General features: G+C 46.3%; 2 protein-coding genes across 2 annotated transcripts in view; both read right to left on the bottom strand.

Moving 5' to 3' along the window:
* Positions 1-988, bottom strand: part of TRPC4AP (transient receptor potential cation channel subfamily C member 4 associated protein) — a 37,272-nt gene extending 36,284 nt beyond the window's left edge. The window contains exon 1 of the mRNA XM_036395574.2: positions 808-988. Within this exon, the coding sequence (XP_036251467.1) occupies positions 808-948 (141 nt within the window). The 5' untranslated portion in view covers positions 949-988. The remainder of the gene's footprint in view (positions 1-807) is intronic.
* A 2,305-nt stretch (positions 989-3,293) lies between these two features.
* On the bottom strand, positions 3,294-13,816 carry EDEM2 (ER degradation enhancing alpha-mannosidase like protein 2). Its single transcript, XM_036395814.2, has 11 exons — positions 13,661-13,816; positions 13,483-13,593; positions 13,365-13,404; positions 12,347-12,452; positions 11,161-11,286; positions 9,635-9,846; positions 8,344-8,485; positions 7,967-8,091; positions 7,147-7,291; positions 5,996-6,117; positions 3,294-5,102 (listed from the first exon to the last, which is right to left on the bottom strand). Exons 1-11 carry the CDS (start codon positions 13,777-13,779, stop codon positions 4,611-4,613), a joined length of 1,740 nt encoding a protein of 579 aa, XP_036251707.1. The 5' UTR covers positions 13,780-13,816; the 3' UTR covers positions 3,294-4,610.
* Positions 13,817-14,989: the final 1,173 nt, after the last annotated feature.

The raw sequence follows: 14,989 nt of genomic DNA, 5'->3' as shown, positions 1-14,989 counted from the left end.
ATGCTGTTGTCTGCACTAGTAAATCAGAGAAATGCCATTTTTTATTCCATCTGACCTCTCTTAACATACTTCAGCTCAATAAATCAGCACCTGAATGCAAGTTCTGTATCTCACGTTTCATTTTCCAAGTCTTTGCACCATTTTGCATTTAACCTGCAAGAAAAATGCCAATTATTCTCCATAAAAAGAAATTAATAGTCCACTATTCTTGAGCAGTTTTTCCTAAAAAAAGTATCAGCACACGACAGGCACCGGCCCGGGGTAAGGAACTGATTTCATTCCTTGGTATTTCCCAGCATCATCAACAGGGAAATATGACAAATAAAAAACAGACCTGGAACAGTTTCTCATAAAACCACCTGCGTTACAGAGCTAAAATGTCTCCTAAGCCCTAATACCACGAGGCTGCCTTTGTGCAGGAAATACGTTTAAATTTCGATGCTGCATTGTTACAGTCCCAGGCACAGCTTCCTTTCTTTGCAGGAAGGCCACACCGACCGAAGAGGCGGAGAACGGCTGGGCAAACGCCTGTGCTGCTCCTCGGGGCTCCCCGAGCTGGCCGAGGCCGGCGAGGCGGCGCACGGAGCCCGAAGGCACCGGGGCACAACCCGCGGAGCTCCGGAGCGCCGAGCCCGGCCTGGGAGCGGCCGTTTTACCCGAGCAGGCCCCGCCAGGCCAGCCGGGCTCTCTCCGGCCGCGCAGGAGGCGCTGCACGCCCGGCCCCAAACCCCAGAGCCCCCCCAAGCCCCGCGGCCTCCCCGCTTCGCCCGCCCGGCCCAGCTGCCACGGGCGGCCCGCACTCGTTACCTGCGCCCCGCGGGTCAGCCCGCGGCCGCTGAGCTGCCCGTGCCGCAGCTGTGCCAAGATGTTGGTGGTGGCGGCGCGGGTCCCGCCGGTGCCGGTGCAGCCGGAGCCGGGCCCCGTGCCGGCCCCCGCCACGGCCGCCATGGCCTCCGCGCTGGGGACACAAACAGCGAGCCCTCCCCTCGGCCCGCTCGGCCGAGTGCGCAGCCGCGGGACGCGCCAACATGGCGGCCGGAAGGGGCGCCCGCCGTGTGGGAGGGAGCGAGGGGAGCCGCGGCCTGTCCGCGCTGCCGCTTCCCCGTGTGATGTGCGGTGTGAGATAATTCGTGCTTATAGGAAATAGATGTGAAATAAGGTTGTAAATAAAATTGTGTGCGTAACAAAAATCGAAAAGCCTAAGACCACTGACATTCAGGAGACAGATTGGCACATCGAAATTGCGAAACTCCAGATGGCAGCAAGGAAAGAAAGTTTAATTAGCAAACGAAAGGACGTGGCCGGTGCGGAGATGGGCCTTTCCCGGGCTATCCAGGGAACACCCAACAGCGATGAACACTTGATAAGTGTGAAAAATGCGTATTTTATGATTGGCTTTTCGCAAATATTCAAATGAATATTATATGTGTTGTGTTAGAAAGTAATGCTGTATTAATTCTCTTAAGTAGTGTGTTAAATACAGTTTTAGGTTATAAAAATCGTTAAAATAGAAACTATGCTATGTAGGATACTTCTTTTCTAAAGAAAGGACTTGCAGCGAAATAGCAGCCACAGGGCACCTCAGTCTTTCAGAGAAAAAGAATTTATTGCTGCATCATCAGAAGAAACGAACTTCTTCCCACCTCGAAGGCGCTGTTAGGATTCAGAGGAAGAAGTTGACGATGACCAGACAGAATTCTGTGTTTGAATGGAATTTATGCATAATGATGAAGTGTATGAATATGCAACAGGCTGTTGCTTTTAAGGGTTAATCTTTTGTTAACCCGTCTCCTTTTTCGGGCTCCTGCTGCCCAGAAAAGGTACCCAGACGTCCGTAACTCTTTGTCTCTATTGTCTCATATTGTCCTAAATCAAAGTGTCCAAATTATTATTACTCTAATTGTATTACTATTTTTATAAGCATTTTATTACTATCAAACTTTTAATATTTTAAAAACAAGTGATTGGCGTTTTTTACAATAAGTATCTTCAATCAAGATAACCAGAGTTGTCAGGAACATACATCTGAACACTGGATTCCCCTAACTGGACATCAACACTCCCAGAAACAGCATTGTCACAGAGAACAGAGACTTCATGCATATGCAGAGTAACAAAAGAATAGGGACACTCTGCTTCAGGCAGAAAAAACTGTATAAAACAGCCCCACAGGAGAGGCATTTGTGGACAGAGGGGTCCAAGGTTCACCCAGCACTGATCCAGGCTCCATGCTGTCTCTTGGACTGTGGCTATCGAGGACCGTATTTTCAATCACGAAATAAAATCGATTTTTTATTAATTTTAAAAAACTATTTATTATTATTTTTATAAATTATTAAATTGGCTTTATCGATTTTTACCTATAACACCCGTGGCTCTGCCTCCAGCTCCATTTCCATCCTGATGCCTTTATTTCTCTCAGCGAGGCCCAGCCACACCCTTTTCTGTTTAAGGAAAAGCTCACTGAGGACACCAATCAGTTTGTTTTGGTTAAAATAAAGGCTTTGTGAGATGGAACAGCACTGGAACAAGGAACAGTTGAGGCTGTTCTGTGTTGTTCTGAGTCACCCAGCCCACAGCACTAATCTGAGATTAGCTCAGTTGGTCATAATACCCAAGTTTCAGTTCCTGTCTGGGCCACTGACTTGGAGTTGGACTCCATCATCTGTCTGGGTGCCTTCCTACTTAGACAAATCTGAGAATCTAATCAAGATCCATCTAATTACCCACAGTAGCCATGCACAGATGAGTTCTCTCAGCTCCAACTGTGCTGAGGAACAACCTTATCTTCCCAGCCTACAGCTCCTTGGTTCTGCTGCTGGAAGTTCTTGGATGGGGGTACTAAAATGCCCTGGTCAGGAGAGATCTAACAAGATGGAGATCTGCACCCCTGTCCCATTATTTTCCTCCACCTCACAGCTGGGACAATGCTGAGTTTCAGGACCTGACCCAGCACTGAGCAAAGCTGTGGGAGAAGGCCTGGAGTTTGTTTTCTGCAGATTAAACAATGAAGAGCATGTGAGATGTGAACAGCTAGAAAATAAAAAGATAACCTCTGGTGACAACAGGGAGCCACTAACAAGAGCTTCATCGTTGTCCAGCAATGCTTGGTTTTGGGTGCTCCTCTCTCAGAAGGGCTGCAAGGGCTGTGTCAATGCAGAATTCCTGCATTATCCCAACTGCCATGGGAAAGAAGGACACAACCAAAAGCTCTGTAGCTTACCAGTCCTTTCAATATGCCTGTCCAGCACTGCAAGTGTCTCTTACCATAGCTCATTCACAACTGCAACAGGTTTTCTACCCCGAAGGGTAAAATGCAAACTTTATTTAACTTTACAGCACTAGTTCAGGTCAAAACAACAACAAAAATTACTTTCTCAAGGCAACCACACAGCAGCACAGAGTGGGCACTGGTCCAGCTGTATTTAAGTATTTCCCTGCTCACAGGGATTTATTTCTCCTGTACCTCTAGCCCACTCAAATAATTGCTCCAGACTCTTCACTTTCCAGCAGGCTTGAAGAAACTCCATCACTTTTCTGCCACTCTTTTTGTTTTTCCTTTAGAAAGAAAGCCTCTTGGTCACACCAATTCCTCCTTTCCTGGTCACTGCACACAGATGTTGCAAAGACACCAATAAGGTATTGAAAGGTTTGGATATGTGAATCAGCTGAACACTGAGAGGTTCATGAACATCTGCTCAGCTACCTGCAGCACCAAGGCACAGCTGCAGTTTCAGCCTGGGCTCAGCCCTCCTTCCACCCAAGCCTTGTGCATGGCTCGTGTTCAGCTCAGCTGGGGCACCCTGGGGTGGCTGCACTGAGGTACAGTGAAATACCAAAGTGGGGGGCCAAAGGGAAGTTAGAAAGAGGAAGGAAATGGGGAAATAGGAGAGATAAGCTAGCTACACTGTGGAATCAACCTAACATTTTCTAGTCCACCCTCCCGCTCAGTTTTTTGTCCAGATATTACCTGGACATTCACAAAAGTGGTTTTCAGGCAGGAGGTACTGACCCACACTGATCTGAAACAGAGGGACTGAGCACTTCCCCATGTTCCAAGTGCTCCTCTCCCCCCACACCATCCTTCATCCCCAACAATGTAGTTTTGCACCTTCAACTCAAAATAAATAGGTTTTCTCCACTGGCCAGCAATGTTTCAACATGAACTACATGTTTATAAAGTGGCCAGAGATAAAAGATGGAGCACACAGAGTTGTAGTGAAGCTACAGTAATTCCTGCTTTTCCCCTTATGACAAGAAAGTCAGGCTCATTTTTATAGAACAAAGTAAGCTAGTATCTTTCTGTAAGCCTCTAAAACTCACAAAATGCAATGAAGAAGGTACATTTAACATGTAGACCTTTCTTTTTCTGGACACCTGTTTGATATTCAGGCAACCAACTGCTTTGAGATCAGCAGCTCGACAGCATTAACAGCTGGTATCTGAGTCATGGCTTAGAAAGGAGCAGTAGCAGAATTTAAAGGGAAGTTGTTTCACTTCATAACAGAATTCACATTGTGAGGTACCACACTTTCCATTATGAAACTATAAAAATATATTCCCAGAATCTGAAATGAGTTCAATAATTTAAAATGATGATGCAAAGAGGATCAGGTGTTATCTAGGAAAACCTGTCCCAGTACTGCAAGCTTGGAGTTAAAGGATTGACTGGGGCAGCTCAGGAGGGAGTGTGAGCTTTTCTTAGAGTTTCTCTTCTCTCTAGCTTTCTCTGAAGAGGCATCTTGGGAGTCTTTAGCATTTTCCCCTTCACCATGGTCAGGAGCTCTTTTTAAAGTGAATTTCTTGGTTTTCTTCCGTGAGTAGAATTCCCTCATCAAGTCCTCCACCTCCCACTGCTCCTCTCTGCGCTTCCTACAGCAGTGCAGGGCAGCAGGGTCGATGGGATGAGCCTCAGTGTTGAAGATGTACCCTCCAGCATTCAGGACACACTCCCCATAGGGTGTGACCACCACATCAAAGTCTGAGCCATCATTGTGGATGAAGTTGTCTGGGTCAAAGAGCAGGTACAGGTATTTGATTGTTTCAGCCAAGAAGAAGGATTCCATGCGGTTATCCAGCCTGTGGTCCCTCAAGTCTTTGATCTACAAGAGAACAAACAGAGTGGGTTACAGTTACATTGAATTCAGTAAGTTATGAATTTAGGGAGAAAAATAAAACCAACTTGGAATTCATTTCAGTTAAACAGCACAGTATGACATCAACTCACCCTGTATCTGATCATAGAATGGCTTGGGTTAGAAGACACCTTAAAGCTCATCCCACTCTACCCCCTGCCATGGCAGGGACACCTTCCACTGTCCCAGGCTGCTCCAAGCCCTGTCCTGGCCTTGGGCACTGCCAGGGATCCAGGGGCAGCCCCAGCTGCTCTGGGCACCCTGTGCCAGGGCCTCAGCACCCCCAGAGTGAAGAATCTCTTCCTAACACTTAAACTTGCCCTCAGTTCAGTCTGGGCAAGGAGAAGAGATTTCCTTCATTTCCCCAGTGAAGAAAAAAAAAAATCATAAGGCTTTTACCTACTTACAATATTTTTAAGGAGTGTTTTGTAAAATAGAGCTTGATAGCATGCTTGAAATCCTCTATTAAATAACTTTATATAAATCACTCATTGCACTCTGGTGTGTTTGACCAGATTTTCAAGGCATGGTGGGAAGGCAGAATCACACACCTGACAGGAGGAGCTGCACGAGAGTCCTCCTGCTCAGCTGCAACACCTACTAGAAATGCAGGAGAAGCTTCTGGTGCTTTCCCCTCTTTTGGGCTCTGGGGCAACAGCCCATGATAGAATTTGGCCCACTGTGACCAGCAATTATCAGAGCAGCTTCACAGAGAAATACAAGGGGCTTGTTGGAAAAAAGTCATGTTTTGCCCAAAATGATTGCATGAATCAATGACAAAATATCACTCATGAGAACACCTTCTGAAAGCTGATTTTTAGCAGCCCTTCAGGTGCAATGGCAGATGATTTAGCACTCACAGTTGCAAAGCCACAGTCCACCTTGCTGATTTTCTCTATGGACTCCACAGCATCTCTCCCCAGCTCCAGCAGTGTGGGGTCTCTCGTGGCACGGTACAGATACATTGCACTCTCAATCAGCTCTGCAAAACACCCAAACATTGCCAGCACAAAGATTATCCAACCATCCACACAGAGAAGATGAGCTATTCCTTGAACTAATTTAAAAATACTTCAGCATAATCAGGCGAACAGCCTGGCTTGCCTGGCTCCAAACACAGATTTTCCTTTTCCTAACGATGTGCTACAAAGAAATTCCCCCTAACTAGCTCAGGTAAGAGTGACTAATGCTCCCTCCCACATTCAGTGAGTGGGAGAGATGCAGGAGACAAAAAGAATAATACTCAGTTGTCAAAGTTAAAAAAACCTGCTTTTGGAAAGGATTACAAACAAGAAATTCAATCCTCAAAATACAGTTTTTAAACAATAGAGTGGAAATACTCTATACAGACAACATAGGCACCATGCTGTGTTGACTTACTAAAGGAACAGGTCTTTATACTTAAACACCTTTGATAGTTAGGGCTGATGAGTATTTTTGGTAGATTTGTCCAGTGTGGATGTCACCTGAACACTCAGACCAAAAGGAAGTTCATTATTCTCATTTACATTTATAGACCCACTAATCAGGTTAATGGTTTTTTTTTTTGTCAGAGTTGTAAAAAATGAGAAAAAAAGAGAGATAATTTCCTTACAGTATCACTGACAACACAGAATCCCTCCTAGATGCAGAACTGGAACAGTCTATTCACACTCACTTTCATTTCCTAAATTTAAAGGACACAAGCAGTCCCTTTAACATTTCACATCACTGAAGCACCCCATGCCAGACAATCTAACACTTAAACATGTCAACTTCCATACTGTGAACAAAATTCATTACCAGGCCACCTTTCTACACTAACACTATGGTTTGCTTCCTGTTTCCTTCCTGTCTTTGTGAGTGGGGGAAAACAAAACGTGCAGCTTTAACTCTGGAAATCCCAGCTCAAATCCTGGCAGGAACTGAGTCAGAGCAAAACTGGGGAGGAAACTGTGGTACTGCTAACATTTGATCTCCCAACCAGAGCTAAAGCAGGAGTTCATGTCCCTTTAAATTTCAGTTTTTTTACCAGGCCTGAGTGGATATCCTTCCCTCTTGTCCACTGTGTATCCCTGGGGAATGTTGTAGAACTCAGGCAGGCCCCCAAACTGCTTCCAGACCGTGTAATAGTTGAGGAAGGTGCGCATGGCATTGTCCACATCCCCAATCAGGCTCTGGAGACAGGAAACAGCAAAGAAACATGGGAGTGAAAAAACCAGCACAGGAATTGATGCAATAGCACTGCTCTAGGCAAAGAAATACCCAGGGACAGAAATGGCTATTTCTGCAGGTTTGAGTGGGGTAACTGATACTGGGCATGATGCCTTCAGAACAGGTAAGAATTAAAAGCTGCTTTTCTGGTGGATTACATTCCCACACCTGAAATAATATGAAGACTGATTTTTTTTTAAAGAAGGCTATGTTTCTTCAGTCAAATATTTAGTAAATCACAGCATCCAATCTCTTAGTAGGGGAATAAAGTCTCAGTCCAAACAAGAAGACTGATAAGAGAGCAAAGCTCTTGATGGGAAAATATTCACACAAAAGAAACATTTGTCAGGTGATAGAAAAAGAGGTGTGAGTTTCTTTTCCCTCACATTCCCATTTGGATTATGGGACCACTGTCAGTGGAGGTTGCTCCCATCATGCTGAATGGGAGACTGTAGATAAAATCAACATTTTCTTCAACATCATCTTCTATAGGCTCAGGCTATTGCAGATTTCACCAGAGAACAAACCAAAGTTTTAAACCTGCACAGATGAGGGTTATATTTGTAACTTTTTCCTGGAAGACCAGCCCCTGACAGATGAAGAGAATCACCAGATGCTGCTGGTGTGACAGGTCTTACCTGCAGGCCTGGCCAATAGGCCTCCAGGGACTGGAACACAGGCATAGACACTGTTCCTTTGTACATCTGAACCCACAGGTACCAGTCATCAAACTTGGTGTAATTCTTGATAGCTTTGTTATATTCTGTAAAGAAACAGATGGGTAGGTAAGCCATCTGTAACAAAAAGAAAGCAAAAAAAAAAAAAGCTTATTTTTAAGAATGAGAGAAGCCCCTTTTTCACTTGAGCCATGTTCAATGACTTCTCAGGATGCTCACTTTGGTAACTCTGTTATCACAGACTGTTCAAAAGAATTAGAGCAAAGCCTTCAGAACAGTCTTGAATGTGCCCCATTGGATCCTTCATCTCCTCCTTCCCACAGAAAACAACCACTCACCTAAAAACATGGACATCAGCTCCTTGTCCTGCAGGAGGATGGCTCCTTTAACCAGGTACTCAAAGTAGGAGTCCACCCCTGCCCCAATCCCAGCATCCTGGGCCACCCACTTGGCAGTGATCACATCAATGTGGTTCCCCACCTGGAAGGGGTGAAGGACAAGGAAAGAGGGGTTTAAAGTGACACAAGAAATCCTGGTCCTTTTTCCAGACCATCAGTTTCACAGATAACAATGGCCATTCCAACCAGCATTTTCTCCATTACAGGACACATTGATCAGCATCAAAGAAATACAAACTGTAGGAAATAAAACTGTTATGTTTATAAGCAAACTGTAGAAAATACAATTTTCATGCTGATAATGTATTTTATATATCTAATAAACATTTTATGCTTCCAGTATCAACGCTTCACTGGCCGAAACAACACTTTATAATGCTACTGTAAAAATGCACAATTTCAACATGAAATGTCTGGTCCTAATTCTGATCTTACAAATGAGTAGAGAAGGATGGAGAGGTGCAGATACAGAGGCCAAGAATGTCAAAGGCACAAGAGCTGCCATGTTAATATTTAAATATATGCTGGCACTCTTCAGCCTGTGAACAAACCCAGCTGATGGAGAATTAAATACACAATCTTGTCTTTTTTTAGCAAACATGAAAAAAAGCCAGCAATGATTAAGGATTTGGGGTATAAATCAAAAATAAACAAATCCCAAAGCAAACAAAGGGAAACATTTCTTCGTGGCAATAAACACAGGGTATAAATAGATCTGTTTCAGTTCACATATGCAACACCAACACTTCACAGAGGTTAAAAAGGCAGCAATAGAAAAGAGCAGGAGACAGTGAACACAGAGATAATATTCCTAGCTCTGGGTATTCCTGAACCCCAGAGCTGTACAGGCTGGTAATATCTCAGTGCACTTTACACTTGTTCTCTTCCCTAGGCCTTTGTCCCACCAGGATTCAGACAGACCTTTCACTTAATCTGCTCCAGCTGCTGTCACAAGAGCTGCAGCACCCAGCAGTTGGCATTTGTCTCCCAGCCACATCTGGTGTGGGCCAGAACAATGGGATAATGTTGGGCTGCTGCAGTGAAGCAGGGATGTGGATGCTGCAGGTGTTCAGCAACAATGGCAAACACGAGCCTTCAGCCCCTTTAGGAGCACTGTGGTTATTGATCCAACTCTACCTCCTCTCTGTTGATGCTTTTTCATGCCTAGAATTGCATCCACAAAGCTACAGAAGAAGCAGCCCAGCACATCCTGAGTGCATTGCTCACTCACCAGCCCAATATCCGAGCGATTTTTCCACAGTGCCTTCAAAGCCTTCCTGGCAACATCCTCAAATACTGGGTCACCAGTGAGGTGGCTTAAGGTGGCAAACTCCACTATAAAGGTGCCAATTCCAGCAGTACAGGTGACTGGGGTCTCCCCAGGGTTTACTCCATGCAGCAGGTTCACTGTGCCATAGGGCATCCCAGTTGGGGTCTGGAAAGCTGAAACACAGGATTTTGGGGTCACAGAGATGCTCAGTGCTGTGTTTAACAGACTCTCAAGCAAACATGTGCCTCACGTGCCACTGCACATGGGCAGGATGGGGGGGCTGGAGTAACTGCAGAGAACAAAATGAGAACTTGAGTGTGATCCTGGGAAGGTCAGAGAGGGTATGCCAAGGTACACACTTGTCACCATGATATTTTCTGAAAAATCCCTTCACCAGGATTTCTTCTCCCGGGAAGCTGAGAAACCTCAGAAAAGAATGAAAACAATAATTATCTGATTGTTTTGGGATGTGGTCTGGAGATGATCATTTACCAAAGGGTGCATCTTTGATTGGTTCCATGTGAATTGTTTTTAATGAATGACCAATCACCATCAGCTGTGTCAGACTCTGAGGAGTCAGTGATGAGTTTTCATTATCATTCTTGTAAAGCCTTCTGATGTATCCTTTCTCTGATAGTTTTAGTATACAAAATTATATATAAAAATATAAAATATAATATAGAAACATATAAAATATATAAAAATATAAAATAGAATATATAAAAATATAAAGTAGAGAAAATATAGACTATAGAAAAATATATATAATATAGAAAAAAATAAATTACATAAGGAAACACATAAGGAAACACATAAGGAAACACATAAGGAAACACATAAGGAAACACATAAGGAAACACATAAGGAAACACATAAGGAAACACATAAGATATATAATATAACAGTCTTCTGAGAACATGGAGTCAAATTCTCATCTCTCACCACGTCCTAGGGACCTCCCAACACCACAGTACACACAGTCCTGGGAAGGTCCTGGGGATCTCTTCCACCTTGCCAGAGCAACAGATTGCATCCCCACATTTTTTTACAGCACAAGCAAGGTGGTGACTGAACACACTGGCCAGCAGAGTGCAAACAGTGAGGCTGTGATCACCCCCTGGGTGCACACAAGGGAACAGTGCCATGCCACAAGGGCACACAGCCCAACTGCAGCCCACAAAGAGCACATGAGGCAGCTTCTTCTTGTCTTTACAAGCTGCTGTCTCTCAGCCTTTATTTATTATTTATATTAAATATATCTCCCCTCAACAAGCAACAAGCACACTGATGTGTTAGGCACACACAGCACTTGGCATGCACACAAACAACAACGTCTTCCTTACAAATGAACCTCGAGCACTGAGCTTGGAGCTCAGGGAGCACAGGACTGGTTTTTGAGCTGGCTCATCCAGCAGTGCATCTCCCCCCACAGGCAGCAGGCAGCTCCTGATGCCCAGCACAGTGACACACAGCAGACAGGGGCTCACCTGGCAGCAGTTTGCGAGCTGCTTCCTCAGCCATCCTCAGGAGAGGTCCTGAGCACGGCCAGCCTGCTTCCACTTCAAGCCCAGCCTTCCTGGAGAGCAGGTGAGCAGAGAGGAGCCCTCCCACCACTGCAAGGACACAGCAGAACCCATTACACCATGTGGGGAGGAAGGAGTTTAGAGAAGAGTGATTTGTTTCTTGCTGCTTGTTTGCAGGGCAGCAGAAAGGTGTGGAGGGACAGGACAAGGGGTGATGGCTTTAAACTGCCAGAGGGCAGGGTTAGATGGGATATTGGGAAGAAATTCTCCCTGGGAGGGTGAGGAGGCCCTGGCACAGGGTGCCCAGAGCAGCTGTGGCTGCCCCTGGATCCCTGGCAGTGCCCAAGGCCAGGCTGGACAGGGCTTGGAGCAGCCTGGGACAGTGGAGATGTCCCTGCCATGGCAGGGGTGGAATGATGATCTTTAAGGTCCTTTCCACCCAAACCATACTCAGATTCTATGATTTCTAGGAGGAGTCAAGAATTTCCATGTGACAGCAGCTGTGAGTCATTAGCTATATTTAGCTACTACTTATATAGCTAATACAGCTACATTAGCTAATATTAGTTATTTCACAGGCTTGCCTATGGTCACATAACAACCACAGAGAAATTCTACTGCTGTAAAAATTGGCACAGCAATATTTGGCAGGACAAACAACAAAAGCATAACTAACAGTTATAATAAACACTGTTTTTTTTAAATAAATATAATAAAACACTGTTTTTAAAAACGACAGTGTTATTTAGCTAGATGGCACTGAGCAGTCAGGCATTCAAGGTACAAGACTCCAAAAGCCTTTGTGATTTTGAAGAAAAAAAAAAATCCCAGAAATTGATAATCTCTACTCCAAAGTAGCACACAAAAGACAACAGGATAAAATCTGTATGCTTGCAGTGAAAAATATACTTATTCCAAAGCTGAAAACCTCACACCAGAATACTGAAAGTGCCACATCTACTTCTGCTTGTGTTGAGACAGGAAGCAAAAAGGGACGTGCAAAGACTGAAAGGAAGTGATGTTTGTTTGGGGTTTTTCTCTCTGTTTATGGGTCATCTTACTCTGCACCCCAAATCCCCTCTGACCACCTCCTCTGAGATTTGCACAGGAAGGAAACCCAACACAGGCCCCCCAGAAAACCCCAGCTCACCTCTAATGTTTGTTTCAAAGACAGATGCATTGACATCAATATCGAAGTCCACCCCCTCCTGCAGCACACTGACAACTCGCTGGAACTCGGAAACATTTCCCAAAATCTGCAGGGAAACAGAGAATCAGGCTTAGAGTCCATGGAAAAACAAAGAGCAGCTCAATATTTGGGGCTGATTTTAGTTGGTTTTACTATTTGAAGACAACATTAACTACAGATATTACTGTGAAAAATGTGTATTTTATGATTGGCTTTTTGCAAATATTCAAATGAATATTATATGTGTTGTGTTAGAAAGTAATGCTGTATTAATTCTCTTAAGTAGTGTGTTAAATATAGTTTTAGGTTATAACAAAATGTTAAAATAGAAACTATGCTATGTAGGATACTTTTTTTAAAGAAAGGATGTGCCAGTGAGATAGCAGCCACAGGACACCTGAGTCTTTCAGAGAAAGAATTTATTGCCCTCTTATCAGAAGAAACTAACTTCTTCCCACCTTGAAGGTGCTGTTAGGATTTGGAGGAAGAAGTTGATGATGACAGAATCCTGTATTTGAATGGAATTTATGCATCATGGATGAGGCGTATGAATATGCAACAGGCTGCTGTTTTTAAGGGTTAATCCTTTGTGAACGTGGATCCTTTTTTGTCTCATATTGTCCTAATCCAAATTGTCCAAATTATTATTACTTTAATTGTATTACTAGTCTTATAGCCATTTTATTACTTATAAACTTTTAAAATTTTAAAAACAAGTGATTGGCGTTTTTCACATTACTAAAAATCTGACAGTTCCATCTTTCAAAAATCTTTTTTCACACACTTTAGATCTTTACACCAGAGGCTGTCAGGAAAGGGGCGCTCTGCCACCCCCCCGAGGGGTGATGCAAAGGGAAATGGAAAGTTCTCAGGTCAATGAATAACTGGCTTTTGGCACCACCACATAAAATCCAGGTGTACAGGTGGCACGCAGAGGCCTTGAGCAGGCTGCGGGCACTCAGGGCTGGCTCCTACTCACCAGCAGCGTGTCCAGAGCGTCGATCAGGGTCAGGGAGAAGCTGCGGAAGAGAGAAGCGAGGTGAGACCCGGCGGAGGGGGGCGGCCCATCCCCACCCCGCCCCGGGACCGGCCCTTACCTGCCCCACGTGTCCTGCCCGTCGCACGTCAGCGGCCGCAGCTCGTCGTAAGGGAAGGCGCTCTCCAGGTAGTGCTCGTAGGCGTGGTAGAACATGGCCCGCACCCGCTCCCTGCGGCACAAGCAGGCGCGCTCAGCCCGGGCCCGCCTGGGCCCCGCACCGCCCGCTCCGTACTCACCGGTAGGAAGCCACGTCCAGCCCGCGGGCGGCCGCGCCGCTGCCCGCCGGGAGCCGCAGCGCCAGGAGGAACAGCAGCGGGCCGAGGAAACGCCGCATGGCCGTGCCGGGAGCTCGCATGGCTGCGTCCCTCACCGAGCCCCGCACCGGGAGCCGCGTCCCGCACCGGGAGCCGCGTCCCGCACCGAGCCCCGCACCGGGAGCCGCGTCCCGCACCGAGCCCCTCACCGGGACGCGCCTCCCGCTCCTCCCGAGCGCCCGCACGGCCGCCTCAACCCTAGCCCCGCCCCTTCTCCCACTCCAGCCAATGGAAGAGGTCTCCGCTTCTCTCCGCCGCCGCCTCCAGCCAATGGGAGCGGCGAGCGCTCGACGCACGCGCTGGCGGAAGCGCTCCGCAAGGCGGGGCCGCATCCGGGGCGGTGCGGGACGGGACGGGAGTGGCGAACGGAGCCGGGATGCTCTGGTGGATTTTGGGGTGTCGCTGCCTCCTCGGCTGGGATGTGGGGCCCTCACTGCGGGAATTATCACCGGGACTGCTCGCAGAGAAGCAGGAGGTTCCTGCGGTACCTCTCCGGAGGCTGGAACTTGCCGTTGTGATGGCAAAAGGAGCTGAGCGGGCAGGGCAGGGCAGCGCTTTAGGTGCTGCTGTCAAGCCCCAAAATAAGGATGGCGACCTCTGTGATGCTCCCATTGAAATGAGGTGGTGGCACTGGGAAGGGGCTGGTCCCAGTGGTGCCTGGCACCGCTGCTGTGCAGTTCCTGCCGGGCGCTGGGGCCGGGATGTGTGTGAGGATATGTGCGAGGCAGCTGGGGCACTGCTGGCCTGTAGGCATCTCCCGAGAAACCTTCCTCACGCTGTTTCTGCCTGAAATTCAAACCCAGTGATGCAGCAGGAGCTGCTTTGGAAACCTGATACTTTAGGTTTTAAGTTTTTCTGTTCTGTTTTGGTGTGCAGCTTTTAGCTTTATATTAATGTTACTGGGGTCTTTTCACAAAACAATCCTATCCCAGCTGGAGACTCAAGGACAATCGCTGCAAACTTCAGGCCCAAAGCATCAACAATGTGAGAAGAGGAGGGTGGGCAAGCAAGCAAGGAGGATGAAACTTCATCATTGGAAGCTATTGATTGGACAGTTCACTCCTACATGCAAATGGACTAAAACTTATCAAAATGAGAGATCTCATGGCCAAGCTCTCTTTTGCTTCCATCTTGGAGCCATCCAGGTACTGCCAGGGTGTGGCCTTTGAAGGCACCTCAATAAATCTCCACTTTGTTCCTCTGAACTCCATCCAGCCTCTGTTCCAGCTGCTCAAGGCATCACTCTTGATG

This window comes from Molothrus ater, chromosome 17 (assembly GCF_012460135.2).
Source record: "Molothrus ater isolate BHLD 08-10-18 breed brown headed cowbird chromosome 17, BPBGC_Mater_1.1, whole genome shotgun sequence".
NCBI classification, from domain to species: Eukaryota; Metazoa; Chordata; class Aves; order Passeriformes; family Icteridae; genus Molothrus; species Molothrus ater.
This window is presented reverse-complemented; position numbering and strand designations above follow the sequence as displayed.

Coding starts and splice junctions, on each gene's coding strand:
- EDEM2 (XM_036395814.2), bottom strand. CDS start 13,779: ATGCGAGCTCCCGGCACGGCCATGCGGCGTTTCCTCGGCCCGCTGCTG. Junction 13,405..13,482: donor GGGCAGGACACGTGGGGCAG/GTAAGGGCCGGT, acceptor TCTCTTCCGCAG/CTTCTCCCTGACCCTGATCG. Junction 5,103..5,995: donor TGGACTGTGGCTTTGCAACT/GTGAGTGCTAAA, acceptor GTTCTCTTGTAG/ATCAAAGACTTGAGGGACCA.